The following is a 12816-nucleotide window of genomic DNA, read 5'->3' on the forward strand; positions in this document are numbered from 1 at the left end:
AAACCGTGACCCAAGCGTCTGATAAATTAGTTTTTCTTTAGTTTAATGACACATTGTGCAGTTTGAACCTCAGACGTTACAACACATGTTTTAAAAGCGTTTCACAGACTTCTTGACACATTTTTTCTAGGCACACACTTGTGACCCAACAGTTGTGAACCTTGAGTCTAAAGGATAAATCACGATCCACATCTCTCGATGTCTAGCAAATTACTACATCAAACCATTAGAAGGACACTTTACAGTTTTACTCCTTGAACAAAAACAACCAACAGATATTGTGCCATTGATGCAAAAATACTGTTACCATCTTTTTATCAATCTCATTCAAGAGGTTAGACACCATATCGTTTATAACAGCCTCTACCAGTGGACGTGTTAAGGGGGCAAATAGGAGAAACAATCTGAAGCTCTAGGACACCTCCTAGTGGGCAAGATTGAAACATTGGTACAATCTTGATTAGTCAGAAAAGATGTAGGAAATGACTCAAGGTGAAATGTTATAGAATAGAATAGAGTAATAGAATTAAAATATTTAGGGATTGGTGATCAGATCAACTAAAGAAAGGACACGTTCAGTTTCTACCAACATGCTTGATTCTCTAACTAGGTATGAAAATACAAATTCACCATTTATATACACAATAACTCATTGCATTGTCTTAGACACTTTGATTTTTATGTTCAGAATGATTATGGTTTAAATAATAGACAAAGTTGCTTCTAAATATTCAGTGTAAATAACAGCTGTCTGATATGCTGCTTCTGTTTGCTCATATGCATGTTGTACTTCTGAATGTGTCATTTTGCTTACACTGCTCCAAGATGTTGTGTTTGAAAAGTGTTTTCCTTTTTAAAAGAGTCCCAGATTTGATTTTAGTCCCAGGAAAAATTAACCATAACCTCCTTCCCTGTCTTTGAGATTCTGTTTTAGTGCAGTTAAAATCACAGGTGACGAATGACGGAGGTGTTGCTAACGTAATTTTCTAGAACATGCCGAAGAGCCAATAAAATGTCAGACAGGAAATTAGTGAAATTATCCGTCCAGTCTTTCCCTCCCTGTCTCTCTCACTCTCTCTGTTCTTTGGCTTCAGTTTTGCACAGTAAAGGAGGCAGTGGCATGTCAATGCTCTATAAATAGCCTCATTTCCCACCATAGCTGCTGTTGCCCTCACGCAACAAACGAACACTGAGCCCCATTCAGACGCATTGTGTGGGCAAAAGCTGCCGCAACAGATGTGGAATCAGAAACCCCAGTTACCATGTTAGAAACTTTAAACTGGCGAGTGTCAGAGACAGACTTTAAAGGTTTGGATCAGTGTGCTGATTCATGCCTCTCACACACAGGAATTATCCAGTCTCAGATTCCTGCCTGGCTCTTTACGTAAGACATCTCTGCACATCTTTTGCTCTTCTTCTGCTCATTCACTTGTTCTATCTGTCTCCATCTGTTTTCTCAACCCCTCTCTCCCTCTCCTCTGCAGTGGAATGTGCACTTCAGCAGGATTTGATAAAAGTGTGGTTAACACGGTGCTGCTGCTGCTGCTACGTGCATGTCTGTGTTTTCATGTTTCATGTGCCTACATGTAGACTCAGAAACCGAGACAGGAGAGGAGGGGAGGGAGGCAGAGGCAGACACATATGGGCAGGATGGAGCACTTCCCCTGGGAATTACCCACACAGACTTTGGGTGCGGAGGAAAGATCTTTTCCAGTCCAGCTGCTGAGTAGGTTATAACCAACCTAGTTTACACACCTGGTTCAATAAAGCTCTGTAACACCAGGATCTGGTCAGCAAAGAAAATCTAATACAAGACTGCTGCAATGGTCACAAGCACTGTGCTCTGTAAATAAACAAAGTGAGTTTTAGATGGGCAAGTGTAGGTATTTCTTAAATGTTTAAATTTCCCCCTGAAAAAGGCTGAGCAGAAATAAAAAATCAAAACACTTTTAAAAATAATAATTTAGCTTTTTGAAAGTCCATCTTAAAAACCACACTGACATTACCAAGTTTTGTTGGTTTAGTTTTTGCGTTTTTTTCTTTCTTCCTGACTGTCTTTTCTGAGCTACGGGGAACAGAAAGTAAAAATAAGAGGAAGTCTTGAACGAACCTCTGATGTAACATTAGAAATTACTTAATTGTATTTATTTTACTGAGTCAGCTGAGTCAGACTGCTGAAGATTCATAATACGATGTTCTGAGTGTCAGAAAGCACGTTTGCACATTCTGTGGATTTTAGAGAAGCACCTACATTTCAAGAGAGGTGGAAAAAAATTGGTTGCAATGGAAGTCAACCTCTTAAAATAACCCTGAATTTCCCTCTGTGTCAGTAAAGAATCAATCTAACTAATGCATTCAAAATACTGACAAATCTGGAAGCAGCAAGTGTTGTAGGATTAAAAGACTTGTGCATTTAATTTTGTCGGGATTCAAGATGCATTTTCAGATTTCTTTTGATTTTTTTTACTCTGAGACATTCGTGCCTTGTTAATACACAAATCTTACCAGTGATTTAAATTAAAGCCATGAGTCATAGTTATGTAATCATTATCTATTTAGATTTCAGAAGTCAGTTTTTTTGACAGAGTGTCTGTTCTTTACTTGAGACGCATGGCATCAGTATGCATGACGCTGCATTCAGGGACAGCCAAAGGGAACCATTTGGAAGGGTAACCATGACTATTGGACCCGTTGGTGTCTTGCAGACGGGTGGGAAAGCGCATACAGGAAATGTCTCTTTGGTTGAGTTGCCAAAAGAAATATCACACAGTTGGCACTCCAGAGAAGCTGCTGGCTCTTTACGTCTTTATATAAAGTTCTGAGCTTTCTCTACACTTTTTGTAGCTGGAACAAATTACAACATTCTCAGTTGTGGTGCCCAAACACTTCTTATGATGTCAGGAGGTAACATACTCAAGTGATTACCTGTGATTGAAAGAGTTTCTGGTTTGGACATGGATGTTATGTTTCAGGATTAAAGAAATGTACGATGTATGTTTAACAGAACTCTCAGGGTAAATGTGGGGAATCCTTTTCTGGCCTTAAATGTCCTCATACGTTGAGGTTTTGAGTCATCTGAAGCTTAAATGAGTCACTATAGTAGATCACAATATCAGACTGAACCGTGGAGTCGGAGCGTTGTTTATGCAGCCCACAGGCCTCTTTTGTGTTGGTTGTATACAACAGTTTGTTTCCACAGGAGTCGACACGTGGACAGGACATCGCTTCTGTGGAAATCTCAGAAGGGGAGAGGGTTAGGGGGGGCTCCTTTTTTCCCTCCTTTAGAAGTGCTAGATTTATATCACAGTGCTGCAGCTGGTTGACATTAACCCTTCCACTCCTGTGCTTCCCCATCACAGATGTCCCCTTGCACGCTAAACTCTTACAACCTGCAGTTTTGTTGTTGTGATTACCAGAGGATCTATTGAGCTGTTGTTCTATCAGGGATTCAAAGAAATAAAGTCGAATTAACAACACCTAGCTGTTCACTTTATTTTAGCTTTACATTTGCTCCTACTTTGGCTGCTTAGGGCAACGTGGGATGGATTCCTGAAACAATTAGAAAAATAATATGAAATGAAAAGTATGTGAAATAATTTAGGCTACTTAATCTAAAAAAAAGATTTTTCATGGTGATGAAACAGACTGAAATGAATGCAGATGCCTCTGCATGACCTAAAAAAGCAAACACATTGTTCAAAGAGAAGATTGATTATTTCTATGCAGCTGTTTGATATGTCTGTCAGCCCTGCCGGAGGGTAGGTGTCAGACAGGGTGAAAAAAAAAAGCATACTGCCAAAACAGCCTTTTGAAGACTTTTTGGAAGTTGCACATTTGACATTTTAAATAAAGGAGAATTTGTATTTGTCAGAAAACATTACTTATATATGTAAGGGACAAAAGTAGCAGGGGTGCTAGTGGCCTGGTGGTTGATGCACGTGCCCCCTGAGCGAAGCTTTGGGGCTCTGGGCGAGCGGCCTTTGGATCAAGCTTAGAAAGAAGCTAGAGGATGGTGAATTTATTTTTTTGTAAGCCTGTTTAGAGCGGGGCAATTATTAATGCGAGACACAATTAATGAAATCAGTCAAATGAATAGGAAGAATAAACACTTTTAAAGGCTGGTATTAAATACTAATAAGGTTAAGATATTTACCTGCTTGTATTGAGCTGCTCCTGTCTTCCTGTGGAAGTCTCTAGGTCTCTTTGCACAACATAAAACAAGGACGCTGTGATGCTTCTCTCTTTATATATTAACTGATTTCATTTGTGTGTTGTTTCTGCCTTTACCTTCTCTTCCCTGCAATTTTGTGTTTTTCTTCCTTCAGAATCTCGCCATGTGTCAATGCAACTTTTGTCGTTTGGTGCTCCTTTCCAAGATGAACTCATCACATTCATTCTGGAAGCATGCATGAGAGAAAGGGAGAAACATGTGGATGAGTAATGCTTGTTCCATGCCAGCAACAAGTGTGCAAAGCATAAACAAAAATTTATCAGAGAATTACACAGCTCTTCACACATAGTAATGGTTCTTTTCTTGTTTTCACACTGTATTTAAGCAACAATAAATTTTCTTGAGAACTGAGCACTGGCTCAGACAGACGACACTGAATCATCTTCCACTGCTTGGCTTCGTTTTCATTGGCTGAACATCAGCCCACCTCCAGAGCCCCCCAACGGACTGTTCCGGTAAGAGCAAGCCTCTTTCCAGATCACACACACACACACACTTTTGTTTTTTCTAACAGTACGATGACAACACAATGCAATAAACACTTTCTATCACAAAGCACATGCATACACATTGTCTGTGCGTGTGTGAGCACGGTGACTCGCCCGTTGTCTTTAATAGACACAGATAGGTCTGAGGATCTCTGTCTTTCATGTGGTCAAGAAGCGTAGTATATAAATGATCCCTGCTGATTGGCCGAGGCTTTTATCTCCCAACAGGAAGTTCCTGAGGGCTCAAGTCATTAGTCCCTCTAAATCTGGGTTTCATTTACAGAAAGCCACCAAAAGCACAATGAGCGCACGCAGCCAAGCTCTTCGTCTCAGTTTGTTTTAACTCATAGAAACAAACCATCCGATAAACATTTTCCTCCAGTAGACTTTAGTACCAACACATGATCAAAACTAAAGAAACATGCCACAACCTTTCACTTTCTGGTCTTTATTCTTGCATGTTTTTGCTCTTCGGTTTGACATAATGGACACTCAAAGGTTTATGTTTGTTCAGCATACACGTTGTAGCACCAATCAAAACAATCCAAACAACCTTCTAAATGTAAACAGCACTTTGACAGAAGGCACTGATAAAACTTTTTTTTGCAAACTTTTTTTTAGCCAGACAGAATAACACCGTGAAGTGTTGTAGACCATCACGCTTTGGTAGATTTTCAGTATAGTTAGAAAAACATGTAAATACATAAAAATATATACTTTAAAAAAGGTGATGAAAAAAAGAACCCCTTGTAAAAGAAAAAAAAAACCCTGATCCTGTGAAACTTTTAATACAGATAGTTACCAACACAAAAGTATAAAATGATTTTAAGGGAGCAGTGTGGTGTAAACTTTACATTTGATATGCTTTAGCACATTATAAAAAGTCCACGTAGATATTCTAAAGCTTTTTGTTAAGGGAGGTTATGCTAAACTATTAGAAAACCCATTAAGGGACTGAGACATGACTTCATCGAGACATTTAGACAAACACATGTCACTTATGCCTTTATAAATATCCTTAATACTCCTCCTAACACAATTCCAATTAGATTCCTATCCTTAATAGTTTTAGGCCACTGAACTAGGATCTGCTTTGCTATCTCAATGTCAACACAAAATAGATCTTTCAATACTTGTTCTGATATTGACTTTACATTAAGTCCATACCTAGTACCCTTCTGATACCAGCCAAATGTAAAAATTCAAAAATGGTGTCGGAATAATTCGCTCTTTGCAAGAATTGCACACATTTTTGTATCATTGCATGAAAATTCACATGGATTTTGCTAATACATTATGGTTGGTGCATTTAGCTGCATACTGTCTGATACCAGATTCTGCATTTGAGGCTGTATTGGATGTAGATAGTGAGGCCAGTATTGGATTACAAACAAACATCTAAAGAAGTTGAATACTGTCAACATCGTGTAGTCTATATTATACTTTTGGTGCATTAGGACGATCATAATGCTTATTACAAAGGATGTTACATTCATTTTCTGGGAGGCATGACTTAAAATAACACCCGGCAAACACAAGGCACTCCTACCTTTAAAGTTGGTTCAGTTATTTGCAGTACATGTACAATTTCTAATCAAAGTAGCCATTCTGGGAAAATAAAAGGTTCTGCTTTGGCATTTTCATGTCAGCATCTCTTTGGATAGGCTGACTGTAAGGCCACAGAGTGATGGCGAATGGGTTTGTATCATTCATCAAAGTTAAATGCTGGAGATAATAGAGAAAAGCATGTTGAGTTAAATTACAGTGAAGTTAACTATTCATCATATTGCTGTGGATAACCCCCCCCCCCCCCACACACACCCTCATCAAACCCTCCCTGTAGCCATCAGTCCCATCAGATGACCGTCTGTTCTCCCCGACACTTCCTGCACGCGTCATAAATAACAGACAGCAGGTAAGCCAGGCAGCAGAGGCAGGCGAACACGGCGGCCGTCAGGTAGACCTTGTACAGACACGGGTGCTCGTACTGCTCCAGGTTGCAGTACGAGTAGCGATCCGTCTTGTAGATCATGACCCCGATGGCCGGCACGTAGAGCGCGGCGGCGGCCACGTCGTGCGCCAAGTTGGTGCACAACCAGCGCTCCCCTCCCAGCACTGGCACCAAGTCCTGCTTATCCAGGAGGGTGAGGAAGAATAGAGCGAGGGTGAGGAGCCAGAAGAGGACCGCGACGAACAGGACGAAGTGAATGGATCCTTCGTATTTGTTGGCGGCGATGGTGACCCAAAGTCCGGCTCCGAAAACAATCTGCAGGATCCGGATGATTCCCAGGAAAGTCTTGAGGAACTTCAGGATATTCTTCCTCACCTGCGGCGTCTGTGGAGGTTGGGGTGACATCTCTCTCCGCCTCCGGTAACTATCGGTCACCTTTTTCCCCCAAACAGGGCGGATGCTTTGTGCCAGCTGCAAACAGCTGGGTAGAAGTGAGTTAAAGCGTGGAAATAACGGGAGAGGAAGTCCGGGTAAAGTGGTGTAAGGATGAAGCCAAAAGTGGAAAAGGTTAGGTTTAAAAAAAAAAAAAGGAACTCTCTGTTCTTTCTACAGCCCCGGGGTTTTGAAATGCAAAAGCTTCTTGTATGTTTCGTCTTTTCCGTTTCCTCTGGTCAATGTAGCGTTTGTGTTTGGGGGGGCTGGGTGATGGAGAGGGGGCGGCCCGTAACTCAAAGCCTCCTCCTCCTCCTCCTACCATGTCCTGCGGGATTCATGCATGGCCATTCATCCAGTCTTCTGATGAGTTTCCCCATGCAGGACATTCCCCCGGGGCTGTGTGACCTTTCTTCTGACAGATTTCAGACAGAATTGGGATGAAGTCAGATTTGTTCAAAGGTCTAAAACTTCAGAATGAGAACTGGATTTTTATTTTACAAGTAAGCAATTTTTTTTTTAAAGCCTTTGAACGTCATAATGTAGGATACAAAAGGTAAAGAGAGTGCAGACAGAGTTTGCATTTTGTTTATGTTTTTTATTGTGTGATGTCACTTTTTGGAGAAGTCCATGGTCTCTTTTTATATAGGCAACTGCTTTGTTTGTTTTTTTGCTTTTACCATAGGAACACCATCTGTTTTGACTCCCAAAGTTTACCCAATAACTTCCTCTTTTTCTATAAATATGATTCCCCTGTTTTGAATAGGCTAGCCTATGTTAAACTTGAACTAGGCCTACTCACACTTTTTCTTGTAAGTTACAGTTCTGTCAATATTGATGTCGAGGAGCTCATACTGCGTCATCCTGTGTGCGTGTTTCAGTGCAGGATGCTCACATGTTACCTCCCTCTCTTATAATTGACAGACGCCTCTCGTGCCAGCCAGCCTCATTGACGTCAATGGATTTCAGCGCGCACACCCTACGTGGCCAAGGGGGCGTGTCCACCTCCCGTGTCCCTCTCTTAAACAAGCGATTGGTCGACATAAAGCTCTATCCCAGCCCCGGGAGGAGGAGAAAGACGACCTCTCTGTTCTCATTGGTCCATTCACGACACTGATTTTTGATTGACAGGCGGCTCAAGGACAGAAATGAGCTGCAGGTAAGGCTGGATAAACAAGACTTTCTTTCCCCCTGCGTACATTCAGCCATTGTGGGAAGCTCTCATTTGGAAAAGGAGCGACGCCGAGACAGATGCAGTAGGAGCGACAGAGTCCTGAACATCTCCGTAAATCTTCTGGTAAGCACATTGTCCTTTCATTCCTCACATGACTCTCACGGGATTCCTGGTTTACTGCCTTCTTCAGCCACAACCAAATGAACAACAGCATAGAGCAGAGGCAGCACTGAAAGAAGCCCAGTCGTTTTTTTTGTGTCCCTAATTAAAGGACCAAGAATAATCCAAAGATGATTTATACATCTTTATGCTGGGAGAGGTTTTTATATAATAGAAGCTCTGGTTCTGCAGCAGTGTTATGTTATGCAAACAGCAAAATGTCACCAGACTGACAACAAACCAGTGAGAGGGCGACAATGGAGAAGCCTAGTCAATGGTAACCTACTTCTAATGCAACAAAATAGGTCTGTGGTTGTGTAAGTGGTGTCTATGTAGGGTCGAGTCACACATTGATTATTTAAAATAGGAAAAACTTCAGTCCTGTCCTCAAATAACCTACTGGCAGTTTATGAGATTTGCACAGAGTCATGTAAATAATGGATCATAAAATGTATTCAGGGTTTCCCCCCTCGGTGTATTGTTCACTAAGTTGAACTCTAACGGACCCCTAAGATGATGGGATTTAAATAAAAAGTAGGCGTTTAAGATGATTATGTGGTTGCTTGGTTGGAAACATAGATCTAATATATACAAGATACAAGCAACAACAAAAAAAAACTTAGGTTGTTTAGTTTCTCTAGATTGCAGACATTGTGATATAGTCTATTTTGATTTCTCTTCTCGTTGTTTTTCCAAGATTATAACCTGTCACATTTATTCAAAGACTGATTGAAGAAACCTTGGTTTGATGAAATGATTTGAACTCCAGGTCTTCCTCTGTGACACCATCTGCCATTAAAAGCTCTAAACAAATCCAGTAAACAGACCTTCAGATTATTTTTTTTCTCACTGAAAGAAGGTCGTTTGAATTGAGAGGCTGCTGACACACATGCAGGTGATCTTAGTGGCTCCTGAGTTCATCCCAACCTGTTACTGTCCCACTTAAAAACATATGGGAGTAGTGGCCATCTGCACTTTAATGGGCTTTAAGGCACTCACTTCCTAAAGAAGGATTAAAGAATCAGAGCAGAGGAGCTGAAGCTGGCTGTTGGTGTCATGTTTAAAGTGTTATGACGTCGCTTTAGTTTACTCAAGATGTTGTGCTCTGATTGTTGTCGGTTATGCAGCAGTTATTTCTGACCGAGCGATCTGATTGGATAAGAGGTATTCTGTGGCTGTTCCTTCAGTACATAAGCACCGTGACCTTTAACTAGGGCTGCACAATAAATCATAATGTTATCACAATGCAAGTGTTCACAATAAACACATCACAAAAGTCTGAAATAAAGAGGAAAATATTTCTCACTCCGCATGTGTACATGTAACCAGTTTGAAGGAGACATGGATATAATAAACAGTTAATGATCTGATAACAGATAATCATGTTGATTAACTTTGTCTATCTGAAACCTGGCTGTTTGAGGATGAGTATCTTAGAATGAATCCACTCCTCCCAGTCATTATTATAGTTGTGTACACTGAGACACTGGCCGAGGTGTTTGAGTGTCTAATCAACCTTGGACCAGAACTAAATTATGCTTATTTAAAAAAAAAGAAACTTCTCAATCAATATGGAAAACCTTTCATCCAGGTTTATTTATTGTAGTCTATCGCCCTCCTGGATCTTACTCAGATTTCTCCATCAAAATTTGCAGAGTTGACAGTATTGACAGCTTAATGAATATTCTAACCAACAACAACACCATCCTCAATATCATCATAATCATAATCATCGTCATCATCAACAGTCCTGTCAATACAAAGTGCGTCGGTGTTCATGAAAGAGGCGTTTCTTGGGACTCTGCAGATCGAAACTATGACAGAATCACATCCCTTCTGACACTCCTTCTCTTGTTATATTGCTCAATAAAGCAGAAAGTTAAACACCAAAGGGATTTAATTGGTCAAGAGGCATTATGTGTTGATATACAGTTAAATAGCACCGGGAATTTGAACTATCCGTATCATAATAATATGTTTCTTTTAGAAGCATAATGAGACGAATCTCTGCCTGATTTCTCCACAGTGTATGCCACCTCTTCCAGTGTTTCTCCGGATGGATACCGGACCTGCCTCGCCTCCTCCTGCCTCCCTGGTGGCGGGCCCCTCCTCGCTGTGGCGGCTTGCTGACAGGAGGAGCAGGAAGGCCGGCTCGGGGAACATTTTCAGCAACGTGAATCTGTGGCAGCTCCAGAGACTGTTCAGGGCGGCGGGCGACCAGGACGCCGAGCAGAGGGCCCAGGTGGTGTGGGGCCACGGAGACGAGGCAGAACTGGCTCAGGCCCTGATAGGACTGAGGGCCCGGAGTCACAGGAGAGGACTGAGGAGTAACGGGAGAGAAGTACTGGGATCCCACTGGCTACGAGCCTTCCATCACCTCAAGTACGAAAATCTGTCAACATGATTTGATTACATTTACATTCACAACAATAAACAATGACCTTTTTTATCAGATGGTATCCATGTTTTGAACACAAATCTTCATGTTCAGGATCGGGGAGAGCTCGCCAAGCAGCCAGGGGAAGGATGCCGCAGAGGAGAACGATTCTGAGGCGGGCAGCAGTCCAGAGCCTCACCGACATACCTCTTTAGGGACTACAGGGAGAGATACTGAGACTCAGGGCCCTGCAGGGACGTCTGAGAGACCAGTAAGAGCCGTATCAGGACTGAAGAGAGGTGGAGAGAACAACCCAGAGAGATACCTCCACAGAATACTCCACTGACCTCTGACATCTCTTTGTAGAAGGAAACTAGCAAAGTCTGAGTGTGCACAATCTGTGAGACTCTCCTGAAAGATGCCCAGATGTGTTCAGAAACTTAACCTTAGGCTGAATTCTCAGTTCAAGCAACACCTTTACAGTTATAAGTGAAACTGTATTTTGGGTTGAAAGAGCACAACAGACTAGGCCTGAGGGCTCTAATCAGATGCTGGGAGACACCTCTCCAGCATCTACTTGACAGCAAAGGCTGCACAAACCTCTGAGTAGCTCCTGGTAGATCAAAGCTTTACAATACCTTGCATCAGCATTAACCTGTGTTACCAACTCAAATTTAAATAGACGTATTGGTTGTTTTGATTAAAAAACAAGATCACACGTGGCTTTCACACGTGCAGAAAAGTCCTTCTGAAAAATATTTCCATGAGGAGCTGTAGCCTATGTGTGAACGCAAACAGCCACATTCTTAACGCAGAGTTTTTCCTGCCAGCCCCCCTTGTATTTACTGCAGCAAGTCTGAGCTATTCTATAAGTCACATCTTACCTCAGGAAACCCCCCCCATATTTTTTATTAGAAATTATTTTACCCCCACCACCTATCTTGCTTGCTCATACAAAGGCTCACCCTGCAGACATTTTACTAAAGGGGCTTGAAGTAACAAGTTGTGGTGAATTTATTCAGTACATTTTCAGGAGTTTTGTGCATTTGTGAAAACAGCTATAGATGTTTTTTGTTGGTTCATTCCATGAAAACACCAATACATTCTGTTTAAGTATCAGTTGGAATCACATGATAACACATGGAAGCCTTACAGGGGGATAAATAATTATGCAAGGCACTCAACATTGTGGTTGCCTCTCAATAACTGCCTTATGTGTTGACCTTAAACACATCCTACCGCTCACAATCACACTCGGCTTGTATACTGTTAATACTGGACAGTGATGCAGGAGTCAGCTGTTATAGCCACGGGAAGCCATTAATGATATACGTGACGCCATGTATGTTTATTAGCCTTAAGTAGTTCAGTTCAAATAAAGTGTTGTAGGGCTTCATCCAGGATGTATGTAGTAAAAATGCAATAGTGTCTGTGTTAGGTGATGTACTGTAAAATGTACTGTCGGAGGCTTTGACTCAAATGTAATGATTCACATGTTTCTGCGGGTCACTGGTTTGTTGTTATTGAAAGCGAAGAGTCACATGGTCGAATCTGCCTGGAGGAAACTGCAGGAAAGTAAACACTTCTCATTCAAATATGTGAGGCAACAGTGTGAAAGCCCACTGCCTATGAGTAACTGTTACCCATGTTATCAGAATGCTGGAAACTTTATGAGCTTGTTTTTCACCACACTGTTTGATGTGTAATTTTTAGATCTCTTGTAATAAAGAGTCTCTTTGTACCGGTATTTTATTTGATGACCATTTTGAATCAATGACACTTATCTAAAGAGAATATAATGAGAAAATAAATGTGCAGGTAAAAGAAACACACTTTTTATAACGACATAAAGCAATATACACCTTAGATAAACATTATTTTCATTGTTGCCCTGCAATATGTATTTACAGTTTATGCACATTCACCCCCAGAATCTACAGCTTTCAGCCACAATCTATCACTTAGCAGCTGTACTGAACCAGTTGGATGTTAACTGCCTCGCTA

General features: G+C 41.2%; 2 protein-coding genes across 2 annotated transcripts; one reads left to right on the forward strand and one right to left on the reverse strand.

Annotated features, from left to right (window-relative positions):
• Positions 1–5151: 5151 nt before the first annotated feature.
• marveld1 (MARVEL domain containing 1) lies at positions 5152–7362 on the reverse strand. The gene has a single exon (XM_020648121.3). The coding sequence runs from the start codon at positions 7073–7075 to the stop codon at positions 6575–6577; it is 501 nt and encodes a 166-aa protein (XP_020503777.1). The 5' UTR covers positions 7076–7362; the 3' UTR covers positions 5152–6574.
• On the forward strand, positions 6950–12559 carry avpi1 (arginine vasopressin induced 1). Its single transcript, XM_020648120.2, has 4 exons — positions 6950–7090; positions 8027–8399; positions 10462–10817; positions 10927–12559. Exons 3-4 carry the CDS (start codon positions 10465–10467, stop codon positions 11156–11158), a joined length of 585 nt encoding a protein of 194 aa, XP_020503776.2. The 5' UTR covers positions 6950–7090; positions 8027–8399; positions 10462–10464; the 3' UTR covers positions 11159–12559.
• The last annotated feature ends 257 nt before the right edge of the window (positions 12560–12816 follow it).

The sequence above is a fragment of the Labrus bergylta genome, chromosome 10, assembly GCF_963930695.1.
Source record: "Labrus bergylta chromosome 10, fLabBer1.1, whole genome shotgun sequence".
Lineage (NCBI taxonomy): Eukaryota > Metazoa > Chordata > Actinopteri > Labriformes > Labridae > Labrus > Labrus bergylta.

Bases quoted from the DNA above. Each gene is read 5' to 3' on its own strand.
- marveld1 (XM_020648121.3), bottom strand. From the start codon at position 7,075: ATGTCACCCCAACCTCCACAGACGCCGCAGGTGAGGAAGAATATCCTG.
- avpi1 (XM_020648120.2), top strand. From the start codon at position 10,465: ATGCCACCTCTTCCAGTGTTTCTCCGGATGGATACCGGACCTGCCTCG. The intron at 10,818-10,926 runs GTACGAAAATCT...CTTCATGTTCAG, and splicing joins CGAGCCTTCCATCACCTCAA to GATCGGGGAGAGCTCGCCAA.